The 12,802-nt window shown below is 45.0% G+C and overlaps 1 protein-coding gene across 4 annotated transcripts in view; it reads right to left on the minus strand.

Annotated features, from left to right (window-relative positions):
- Positions 1–12,802, minus strand: part of TNIK (TRAF2 and NCK interacting kinase) — a 347,661-nt gene that overhangs the window by 128,199 nt on the left and 206,660 nt on the right. For all 4 annotated transcript variants that reach the window (XM_048504900.1, XM_048504901.1, XM_048504899.1 and 1 more), the window contains exons 6-7: positions 4,319–4,409; positions 2,567–2,697 (exon numbers count right to left, since the gene is read on the minus strand). In XM_048504900.1, the coding sequence (XP_048360857.1) occupies positions 2,567–2,697; positions 4,319–4,409 (222 nt within the window). The remainder of the gene's footprint in view (positions 1–2,566; positions 2,698–4,318; positions 4,410–12,802) is intronic.

Genomic DNA, 12,802 nt, shown 5'->3' on the forward strand with positions numbered 1-12,802 from the left:
CATATGCTGATCCAGCCTTTGTTTAAAAACCTCCGAAGAAGGAGACTCCACCAATCTTTGAGGTAGTGAATTCCACTGTTGAACAGCCCTGATGGTCAGGAAGTTCTTTCTAAAGTTTAGGTGGAATCTCATGCATGTATTCTTTCACTACACTGGGAGCCTAGAGCAGGGATGTGTCTTTTATTTATTTTTTAAAATGTTTTATTTAAAGAAATATTTTCAAGGATCTAGGAAAAAAGTGTGCTGTCCAACAGCCAACTGAACTGAAGGTTCCAGCAGGGACCCAAAAGCAACTGAAACCCAAACATTGTAATAACAGTGACGAATCCCCCCAAAACCATCGTTCGCTTTCCAGTGACTGACTGCCTTATGGACTGTGCATCTCCCCAGACTGTGTTCAGAATAGAAATTTAACAAGGAATCAATCTGGCACTGGCAAAAGCAGACAGCTTTCCCTGACAAGCTTTCGACAGGCTTCACTCACTCAGAAAACCGCCTCTGCTGTCGGCCGGCAAATGAGCAAGCTTGCCCGTGGGTGTTTGCAGCCACATATTTTCAGGAGAGGGGGGACTCGAGATGGGAGGTGGACTTTGGTCCTCTGCAGAGTGGCACCCTGTGAACCGGCACACCGGCATGTCAGCGGCTGATTAAATCGGCTGCGACTTGGTAATGATCCCACACACTCAGCGAGCCAATGAGCAATTTAGCTTGCAGCTAATGTCAAAAGGGAAACAAGTCTGCAACAGTTAGAGGGCACTTGGGGAAACCTGTGGCAGAAAATAATGTTGGCCTTCAGTTTCCTGAAGCATCGGCTTTTCGGCCGTTCTGGGGATTGATTGTTAATTAATCCCACATATTGCGCTTTCCTAAGAAACATCTATCAGGGCTGATGGGGAGCTGAACTATTTAATATCTAGGTGAAGCCACTGAGAGAGGCCATCAGGAAGTATTGGCTGCGGGTGTCACCAGTATGCAGACATTACCCAGCTATACCTTTCTTTTCCACCTAATTCCAAGGATGCTGTTGATGTTCTGAACCAGAGCCCATAATCAGCAATGAAGGTGAACAAGCTGAAACTTAATCCTGACAAGACAGAGCTTCTCTGTCTTAGTAGAAAGGCAGATCTGGGACTTGAGATTTCTCCTGTCCTGGTTCGATTTATGGTCCCCTTGAAAGGTTAGCAACTTGGGCATGCTATGTGGAACTCCCAAGTGTCAAGAAAACCAGGTAGCTGTGATGGTTCAGGGTGTTTTGCCCAGCTTTGGCTGGTGTGTCAACTGAGTTCACTCCTTGGTCTGTTAGATCTAGCCACAGTAATTCATGCCTTCGTCACTACAGACTGGACTATAGCAATTAGGGCTACCCAAAAGTGTTTGGAGGTTGCAACTAAACTGTCGGTCAGGGGCAGCTATTGGGATGGCCCCTGAAGTATAATATTACAGTACTTAAGCTACTACCGATCCTCTCCCAAGCCTAATTAAAGGTGTTGGTTTTGATCTTTAAACTCCTATGAGGGCTTGAGACCAGGTTATCTGAAGAACCATTTTCTCCCATATGTTCCTGACTATCAATCAAAGAAACTCATCTGGTTTCAGTACACACGAAAGGGCATTTTTCAGTGGGAGCCCCAAGGTTATGGAACAATCTCTCAGCGTCCCTCAGCGTCAATCCTTAGGAGGCAGTTGATGTCGGTCTTATATAAGTTTAACAGCGGTCGTGAATAGTCATTTAAAATTTTGGTTTTATGATTTAATGTATTTCATTTCATGTGTTTTATTTGAATTTGCAAGCTGCCTTGAGTTCCATAAGGAGGAAAGGCAGCTAGTAAATGTTTTAAATAAACAAACAAACTAAATGGCCCCAAGGTATGCGAACTATTGCCATTTATTTATTTATTTATTTATTCATTCATTCATTCATTCATTCATTCATTCATTCATTCATTCATTCATTCATTCATTCATTCATTCATTCTTTCGACTTTTATACCGCCCTAACCCCGAAGGGCTCTTTTGTGAAGTACTGTTCGAAGTTACTGAGCAAGAACTTTAGAAAAAGAATGAGGCAGCATTGACCTCCCAGATCCAAGCATATTCTACCTTACCCTAGAAAAAACAATTAAATTCTTTGGTCTTTCAAGCTGGACACCTTGCTTTCTCCCCACATCCCATGGTAGCTACGCACCCCCACACCCATTTACCAGAAGTGTGGAGGGTGACTTTCTGCCCCCCCACTTGACTCACCGAGGGGCACCCAGGGCGTTTGTCCCCAGATGTCCCCATTATAGGTACACGACTGCCTTGTGCCTGGCGTTCCCTTGCATTACACCAGGTGTCTCTGTCTCCCTGTTACCTCCTCTGCTCCACAACCAAAACTGCACTGAGGTTCCAGCTTTTTTCAGGATATTCTGAGCTTGAATTCTGTCCCATAAGTGCATCTGCCTACCTGCAGAACCACCTGAGGTCTGCTGCAGGGTTCCACTGAACTCCAATTCCCGTCCTTCCAAGGCCACTCAATCTACCCACTGCCGGCAACAACTGAAGACATGTCAGCCCCCATAAATACCTTAAAGTCATATGTGGCATCTGGGTTTTCGTCACAGGCAATAACTTCAGGGGCCATCCAGTACGGGGTTCCAATGAACGTATTTCTACGGCCGACCGTTCTGTCGAGCTGAGCGCTTACTCCAAAATCCACTGGGGAGGCAAAGAACACAGAGCTTTAGTGGGGCATAGAGCAAGGATGGTTTTAGCTTTATTTCATCTGAAAAAAAGAGGAACGCATTGGAACTTGGAATACCCTGGTGCTTTTGTTACATTTAATAGAGGATGCCGTCCACCACAAACTACTCCTTGGCCAGAGTACGTTCATGTCCCATTAATTTCAAAAGAGCTAGAGAACTCAGAAATATGGATAAGAGGATGTGGGTTAGTGATAGAGCATCTTCTTGGCATTTCGAAGGTGCCAGGTTCAACCCCCAGAATCTCCAGTTTAAAAGGGTCAGGCAAGTCCTCTGCCTCAGATTTTAGAGTTGTCAAGAATTTCTGTGTCTTGAAATAAGCTCCTTTGTTCAGCTCGGTTTTGAGCATGTTCAGCTACTGCTGATTTCTCAGGTTGGAGTAGTCAGCAGTGCCTTTCATGCTCTTTAATTCTTGTCTGAATGCTGTGTTTTGTAGAGCCTTTGTATACATCCCTAGCTGCATGGTATGCAAAAGACTCCTGCAAAGGCAGGAGGGGTCTCCGTTGACCTTTCCTGACCATAGCATTTGTTGTATTTTTCTGGTGGGCTTGAAGACTATTTTAAGGTCATGTTTTTCAATAAGTTTTCCCATTCAACCGGTGATCCTCTCAATGCTTGGCAGAAATAGCTTCTCTGTGGGGGCTGTTTCTCCTCAGTCCTGCATTTCTCTCTCTTCTGATTTCTGTTTTGGAGTAGCCATTTGCTTGCAGAGCCCAGTCTAGGTGATTCAGTTCATCAGTGAGAAGCTGAGGATCACAGATCCATTTTGCGTGGTCTACCAAGGTTTCGATTATGTCTTTTTTCATATCGTGGGTGGTGACTGGAGTTTTTATGCAGATCTGTATGGGTTGGTTTTTATACCCCACTTTCCTTGGCCTTTAAGGAGTCTCAAAGCAGCTTACAATCACCTTCCCTCCCCACCCCCCAAGAGACGCCCTGTGAGGTAGGTGAAGCAGCAAGAGTTCTGAGAGAACTGTGACTAGCCCAAGTTCACCCAACAGGAATATAGGAGTGGGAAAACAAACCAGATACGAGTCCGCCACTCATGTGGAAGAGTGGGGAATCAAACACAGTACTCCAAATTAGAGTCTGCCACCCTTAAGCCCCATATCACAGTGGCATTTTGGTACAGATGTTGCCAAGACAAAGGGTGTTCAGCCACAGTATTTGGTTGCCATAGCAACCCAAAATGCCCGACAGAAATGTGGTGGCAATGGCCACCAGGAACTGGTGGGAAATGGAACCTGCTGACAAACAGAAAGGCAAAAGGGAAGATTAAGTTGACCAACACATGAGTAGGAGAGAAGACCAAACAGGCCGGGAAGAGAAGGAAGGAAAGCAGAGTTAGAGCTGGGAGGGGGGAGGCAGGGGCTGGTAGGGGAGGAATGGGATTTCACTGCCCCATAAGTCCTTGGGGGTCCTTGCCTCTTGCATCTCTTCCTTGGAAAGCGGAGAACCTCTGACTTCAACACCAATACATGTCTATAGTTTTCAGAAGGCAAATTCAATTTTTTTCAGACAGCCCCCTTTCAGGATTTGCTACATTTTCCAAGAATCGGAAAGGACTTCGTGCTTACCCAGCTTAACTTCTGCATTCTCTGTCAGCAAAACGTTCTGTCCCTTGATATCCCGATGGATTACCTTGTGCTGGTGGAGATGACTTAAACCCTAGAAATTCAATAAGAAAGTTATTACATTTCAAGGTCTGTGAGGGGGACACGGAACACGTGATATTTGTTTCTTGTTTACCAATCAGTAAGCAAAAAAATAATAATTAGAAGACTGACAATTGCTTCAGAATGTTATTCTGAACTCACTGAGGATAAGCCCAATTGATTAAATAGACAGCTTTCATCCTCTCTAAGCATGAGCAGAGAAGCTCTTGCAGAAGCCAGGTTTTTGATGTCACCTCCTGCTACAGTCAGCTGTGCCCCCTGAAATCATGACCTTGGGGTAAGCACCTTCCATCAGCTGAGAACAAGGTCATGCCTTGTGCTCGATTTCCATTTCTCCTTAAACTACCAATCAACACACTGAAAAGAAAGAGACAGAAACTTAAATAATGAGCATGAGTGTGACTCAAAAGTTCCCAGCCAAAATCTGCAACAGGTCTACTGGTCTACCTTACAAGGCTATTACAAGAATTCCTGTGACAATTTATGTGAAAGCAGGAAGCGCTATACAGACAACATGTCAGAAAAATTAACAACCCGATCGGGTGGGATCCCCCTCTGGAGCCACCACAGCTGTGCAGGAGCAAGGGGCAAATGCGCCAGTGGAGGGGTAACTTTGCAGGAGCAAGGGGCAAATGCGCCAGTGGAGGGGCAACTCACCTAAGCAGCCAAGCACCGCGCAGCTGCACAGAGCCCGCCCCAGAAGCTGGCTCTGTCACCGAGGCTCACGGGTGCAAAACGATGTGCTGCTGTGGCCAGGAGTTTTTTTTTGGGGGGGGGGGTGACCAGCAGACATATACTGGTACCACAATTTTCATGGCATATCTCTATTCTTCGCTATGGTGGATTTTCGGCCTTTTAAAAACTTTTTCGGGCTTCCCGCACTATGGGAAAGTCCTCTGGAGGGGAGGAGTTGGGGTGGGTGGCACCAAAGCAGCGCTGTCCCCGCCTGCCCGACAGCTCTGGATTGCGCTCTCAGTGTGAACCGAATTCTGCTCTATTTTTCTTAGCTCAACCACCCTTCAGATGAGCCTTGTGTATTGCACCTCACACAATGCATGAACATATGCTTATTTATACAGTTATGTACACATGAACAGGGAAGGAGTTTGCAACGCAGTGGCAGAACACATGTGTTAAACGCGTATGGCACCAATGTATAATCTCTGGCATCTTCAGCACAAGGATCTCAGGTATCCGACTATGGAAACGGCACCAAGTCAGAACAGACAACGCCAGCCAGCCGTCAAATCAGCAAGTTGACTCAGTCTAAGGCAGTTTCATATTTGAACACACAAACATGCACATCATACAGCGGAATAATTCAGGCAGCTGCGTCTTCAGTGTTCTACTGTTATAGGGACTGAAACTTTTATCCTAGAAGGATAATCTTTGGGCACGAAGAATCTACCTAGAGAGAGGTATAATTCAGCCATGTTCTTTTTAAAAAATCCAATCAAGAACGGCTGAAGTTTGAGCACGTTAAGGACCCATTTTCTAAACCCATTTTCTAAACATTTTTGTCTGCCCAAAAACACCCTTCCAACTTTTGGTAGCTGAAGATAGACATAGCCCCTACTATAGAGTAAGCATTCGATCCAGTCACAATACTGCTTAAATCTCTACTGCTTGCAAGCGTTTGGGCTGAATTGCCCTTTACCAAAACAGCCCATTTGTGAGTGGACAACAGAACACTCCAGTCTCCTCCTGTTATTATTGTTACCTTGGAATTGAAATTCCTCATTTCATGATATATTGATGAAGTAAATGCTCAAGGGGCAACAACAACAAAACAAAAGCCACTGCAAACACACAATAGCTTGAACACTGCCCTAATCGAATCATAGCTCATATTAAAAGCTTGTCTCGAAGGCTAGAGGTAAACTAGCTTGCTTTTGTACCTTTTTATTAGCTCATTAATTCTTTTCTCTCTCTTTTTTTTGCAAGCTCCATTTTTATTTCACACATCTATGTTCCAGGGTTTTAAAAAGTAATATCCACTTAAATTGCAATTCCGGCAAAGTATGGTTTTCTTTCATGATTAAACTCATATCTGCTTTAGCTTTCACATTAGCAGTCACATTTTGAAACGGAAAATGATTTTCACTGTCACCGCCAGCATTTATTAAGTCATTTTATTTTCCTTACACCAGAGCAGCAATTTGCATAGCGCTACAGAAACCTAGCTGTGTTGAGGTTATTAAAGAGGTTTTGCGTGATTTGGGGCACCGGATACTGCCGTTTTACATGCAGCCTTTAACATGTGAGTGTATGTGAACTATTACTGAATCACACCGTCTATCCTCCTAGACTGCATTGGCTCTCCCAACAAGCAACAGCTCTGCAAGGCCTCAGGGAAGCGTTTTGCAGCTGCAGCACCGCTCTCTGGGGGCCTTTTCAGCCAAAGATGCTAAGTACTGAACCACAGACTTTTTCATGCAAAGAACGAGCTTCCCGAGACTATGAAGCAGGCGCTCATTTCTTCAACAGACATTACGTGTTTCAATTCTTAATCATACAGTTTTTTAAAAGCCTCACATTAGCTGCATTGACCAAAATAGGCACACATCAAATATCTGAAATTCTACTTTGTCAACAATGTCAGAACAGTGGTAGGGAACAGGGATGGAGCGAGGGGGAAGTGTGCCCCGTGCGTGCGTGCGCCCCTCCAAGCCCCTGTCCCGCCACGCCCCCACCACGCCTCCGCAGGGGCGCACCCCCCGTCCCCTTGGCGCTATGGCTCTGGTAGGGAAGGATTGAGGTTCAGTTCTTTGGTTGTCCTGGTTTAGCTATTGTGGGTCTTCTGGGCTGTGTGCCCATGGTCTGGTAGTTCCAGCTCTCAAACTCCTTCCCTTCCTTGTAAGATAAGTGATGCTGAAAGAATTCTCAGCAAAGTGTGACCAGGTCTCCCAGCAGGCCTCATACGGAGGAGCAGGAAAACAAATCCAGTTCACCAGATAAGAGTCTGTCACTCGTGTGGAGTAGGGAAGCAAACCTGGCGGTGCAGAATTCTGTGCCTAATCTAGTCTTTCTCCACACTGCTAATAAAAAACAGAAATAACATAATGCTTATGTTCTTAGTCCAACTGCATGAGCCCCTTGTGTGCTTCTGGGCCCAACTGAATAGGTTCATGCTGAGGTCCCTGACCTTTTTGAGCCTGGGGGCACCTCTGAAATTGTGACACAGTATACTGAACACAGCAAAAAAAATGGCTGCCACAAGATGGCAGCCGCAGGAGGCGGAGTCAACCACTAAATGATTGACACAGTTTAACTTCAGCAACACGGTGTTGATCCTTGTGCTGTGGTGGCAGCTGCTGCCACAGCGACATTTTTAAAAATCTGCACGGTCAATCAGATCTCTAAAATGGAATTAGAAGCCTTGCTGGTCAAAAGCCCCACATGGCTGTAACCACTTCCTTAAAACACTTGGAGGCCACCAGAAAAGGTTTTGGCAAGTGCCAGTATACCTATGGGCATCACATGGGGGGGGGGGGGTTGTTCCCCCTGTGTTAGTGCTTATCATTAGAGTTATATGAGGCCTAGGCCTGGTTTCCCATCTGCTACATGTTCCTCTCACTTCTTCTTTAAGATGTCAGGCTAAGAAGCAACGCACACCTATACTGTGGAACCTGGTCCTTTCCAGAACAGTCTTTCCTCGGGAAATGAAGACCTTCTCGTTTAAATGTCTCCTGATGCTAAATAGGGCGTTTGATTGCCAAAATTGCTATTCTGTTGTTTTTTTATTAGCAGTATACTTTATGAAGCTTCTACTAACAATTATAGTTGATGGTCTGTTTTTTAAGTTTTGCATTTTGTAAATATGATTTATTTGCACCCTTTGCATTAGGTTCTGCACAATTTTTTGGGATAGACTCTTGTGTTGCTATTGTTTGCTTATTACAGTTTTCTTCTAGATTTTAGAATTTTATGTTTTAACGGAGCATTATATTACAACTTCCTTTGTTGTGGGCCACCCTGGGTACAGAGATGTGATGCTTAAACTGAAGAATTAAAAACGAAGCTGCATGAGCTTGCCACGTGCTCTATAACGCTCATGTTTCCACTGATGGAGTGGAGTGAGAGCTACTATCTTTACTAAATGGTGCACTTACTGTATAAACTGCAGGGATCAAACTACATGAGATATGGGAGCTCAGGTCTCCCAATGCTTTTACCAATAGCAGCTCTAGGATGCAAAGGTGGGGGTGCTCCAAATGTGATCAGAACAGCAGCACTGGGAGAGCTTGCGCTCCCTACATCCACCAGATCAAGACCATGTAGAACCCCACCTGCCTCCCCTAATCAGCTGACTTCTGATAAGGTTTTTGCCAATTCAAAAAAACAGTTTGTTTCACATATGTGATTATCATGAGGCATGACCCAGGTAACAATACAGCTATGAGCCAGACCTGCTGACCTGGGCAATTGTTTGGCTGCAGCATTTACCAGAGCAACAGCTAGAAGCTGACTCACGTACTTGGCCTATTTTAAGGAACTGGCTTCCCAGTTTGTAAATTTAAACCCAGTGTGTATAACTGTGGCTTCCTGAGACAGAAATAAAAAGTCAATACAATAGTTGATGAGCCACAATGCCGCCTGCCTTTCGTATCAAGTTGCTAAAGTGCAGCAGCTGGCGGGGTGTTTACTGTAAATGACCGAGTGTGGTTTGTCCCCACTAGACAGCAAGTGCCTCTCGAGAAGTGCCTGAGCCCCTACTTCTGTTTGCAAGGGGAACGTGTTTTCTTTCTCTTTCTTTTGCACGGGTGCCTTAACTCTGGATGCAGCCCAAAAGCATGTTAAAAGCACACACGCGAATAGCCACGTGGATGCATCAAGAAGAACTCGGGGGCTGAAGCAAAGCACTCCAGCGGTTTGCCAGCTTGGGGTTACTAAATACCTATGACGGTTGGATTCATGATTGCTGATCTCACACATTCACAGCACTTGCTGTGAAGAGACTTTTTCTCCTCCAGCGGTGGCGCTTTCCTCTGGCACAAGGACACTGAATACATCAAGCTGCCTTATATTGAGTCAGACCTTCTGACTGTCAGAGTTGTTAGCATTGTCTGCTCGGACTGGCAGGAGCTCACAACAGTCTTAGGTATACAGTAGGAATTCTCCTACTACATGATCCAATTCATGTCAACTACCAAAACTGGGATCTTCTGCGTGTGAAGGTCTGAGCTATGATTCCTCTCCCTACCACTAAGATATGGTACCTTCTCAAGGTCAGGGAAGGTTCCTTATTCTAGAGGGAAGGTTCCTTATTCTAGAAGATATTATGGTTTTTCTGGGTTGTATTTCCATGTTCCAGTAGCATTTTCTCCTGACGTTTCATCTTCATCTGTATTAGGATCTTCATGTAGAAGCAGATGCTCCAGTCTCCGAGCTACATCTTCACCATTGAGATGTCAGTGTAATCTTCCTCGTCAGGGAGAGGGAAGGTTCCTTATTCTAGAAGATATTATGGTTTTTCTGGGTTGTATTTCCATGTTCCAGTAGCATTTTCTCCTGACGTTTCACTTACATCTGTGGCTAGGATCTTCTGCGTGTGAAGCAGATGCTCCAGCCCTGAGCTATGATTCCTCTCCCTACCATTGAGATACGGTACCTTCTCAAGGTCAGGGAGAGGGAAGGTTCCTTATTCTAGAAGATATTATGGTTTTTCTGGGTTGTATTTCCATGTCCCAGTAGCATTTTCTCCTGACGTTTCACTTACATCTGTGGCTAGGATCTTCTGCGTGTGAAGCAGATGCTCCAGCCCTGAGCTATGATTCCTCTCCCTACCATTGAGATACGGTACCTTCTCAAGGTCAGGGAGAGGGAAGGTTCCTTATTCTAGAAGATATTATGGTTTTTCTGGGTTGTATTTCCATGTCCCAGTAGCATTTTCTCCTGACGTTTCACTTACATCTGTGGCTAGGATCTTCTGCGTGTGAAGCAGATGCTCCAGCCCTGAGCTGATTCTCTCACTACCATTGAAGTCACGGTACAGCCATCAGGTCAGGGAAGGCACTATTCTAGAAGATGTATGGTTTTTTTTCTGGGTTGTATTTCCCGTAATCCAGTAGCATTTTCTCCTGACGTTTCACTTACATCTGTGGCTAGGATCTTCTGCGTGTGAAGCAGATGCTCCAGCCCTGAGCTATGATTCCTCTCCCTACCATTGAGATACGGTACCTTCTCAAGGTCAGGGAGAGGGAAGGTTCCTTATTCTAGAAGATATTATGGTTTTTCTGGGTTGTATTTCCATGTTCCAGTAGCATTTTCTCCTGACGTTTCACTTACATCTGTGGCTAGGATCTTCTGCGTGTGAAGCAGATGCTCCAGCCCTGAGCTATGATTCTCTACCATTACAGGAATCACATTTTTAAAGGTCCGGGGAGAGGGAAGGTTCCTTATTCTAGAAGATATTATGGATTTTCCGGGTTGTATTTCCATGTTCCAGTAGCATTTTCTCCTGACGTTTCACTTACATCTGTGGCTAGGATCTTCTGCGTGTGAAGCAGATGCTCCAGCCCTGAGCTATGATTCCTCTCCCTACCACTGAGATACGGTACCTTCTCAAGGTCAGGGAAGGCTCCTTATTCCAGAGGGAAATGCCACCACTAAGTGGATGGATCCACAAGATAAAATCTATTGGGATCATATGGTCAGTCCAAATACAGCACAAGGACGCTGCGCAGATCAGAAGAAGAAGAATTGGGTGAACTGTGGGGAGCAGCCTGGGGCTTCAAAGGAACAGATATCCCATAAATGGAGCCCAAAAATGTCTTGACAGTTGGTGTTTGTTTGTTTTTTTGGTGGGAGCATTCTGTCACCGGTTGAAGCAACTCCGGCAATGGGCGATCTTGCTTTTAAAAATTAAGACAGCATGCTTTCGTCATGCTGAAAGATCCAGTTAAATACCATGTGCTTGGGTTTGGTTTGGCTTTGGATTGGAGTGCTCTGCCAATAATATAAAGCCTTGGATGAGGACTGATTCAACACATTATGAATTTTTCATAAAGGACAGAGGCGAATCCACATGTATACTGAAGCATGTGACAATGCTATAATATATAGGGATGTTATGGGTTTTCCGGGTTGTATGGCCATGCTCCAGTAGCATCTTCTCCTAAAGTTTCGCCTGCATTTGTGGCTGGTACAGGTCCTCTGAAGAGGCCAGCCACAGATGCAGGCGAAACGTCAGGAGAAAATACTACTGGAACACAGCTATACCCTACAATGTCCTAGTGCAGTGGTGGCAAACCTTTGGTACTGCAGATGTTATGGACTACAATTCCCATCAGCCCCTGCCAGCATGGCCAACTGGCCATGCTGGCAGGGGCTGATGGGAGTTATAGTCCATAACATTTGCAGTTTCAAAGGTTCCCCACCACGGTCCTAGTGATTCTGGCCGTGAAAGCCTTCAACAATACTACAATATATTCTTCTATATAATGCTATAATATTCTTCTTTCCTGTGAAAAGCATCAGTTCATGGAACTGCCTTCCACAAGGAAATCCATAACTCATTTAAGTGGCCATGCTTTTCAGTCCCACGGCAGCCACATCTGCAATGAGCTACTGACACGAGCCACAATTTCCCCTAATGCAGTTTTTGGAAACACATACTGGTCATCTTTGAAGCAGAGACTCTCCAGAGACAAAAGGTGTGAAGAGATGAAACATCTTTGTTCCCGTTAACATTAACGAGGGATGCCCCCCCCCCCTGCCAAAACAGTGTTAAAGTCAAGCAAGGAAAACAGCCAATGGCCACCAACACTCACTCATATATTATGCATCCTATTTAAGTACTCATAAATCATTCATATGTAAAGGGCATGGATAAACCTCTCCTCTCCGACAATCTACTAAGGCTCAAATGTCATCTCCTAGGCTATGCCTGTTCTAATAAGCTAAAAACAAAAGAAGAGAGACCCTCTAGGCAGCCATAATGCTGCCTTCTCCCAAATGAGTCATTTTGCAAAATCAAAAGAGCCAGGGACATGCTGTTTTCTCTGCTCGCTGTCTTCCCCTGTTGGTACCAATTAGCCACTTCCCTTCCCTTGTTGGTCTACACCAACCATACTTAAATATTTCTCTTGTTCAGACTGGAATCTTACTTAGCACTATTGTCAGGATTATGATCATGGTTAGGATTTGAAATGAGGGTCTGCACACTTTGGGTAAGAAGCCCCTAATTGAAAAAAAAATCAGCATTAACCATGGTTAGCATTGTTACAAACGTGATTCCATTATAGTTAAGCCTGGTTAATACGGATCAAAGGGAGGTTGTGTTGGAGGGAGAACTCTCAATGACAGTTCCTGCTTTGCAAACCACATCTTGGAGATGGTCAGGACCACAAATAGCAAGATGTCATAGTCCCGCTGTACACTGCA

The sequence above is a fragment of the Sphaerodactylus townsendi genome, linkage group LG08 (genome assembly GCF_021028975.2).
Source record: "Sphaerodactylus townsendi isolate TG3544 linkage group LG08, MPM_Stown_v2.3, whole genome shotgun sequence".
Lineage (NCBI taxonomy): Eukaryota > Metazoa > Chordata > Lepidosauria > Squamata > Sphaerodactylidae > Sphaerodactylus > Sphaerodactylus townsendi.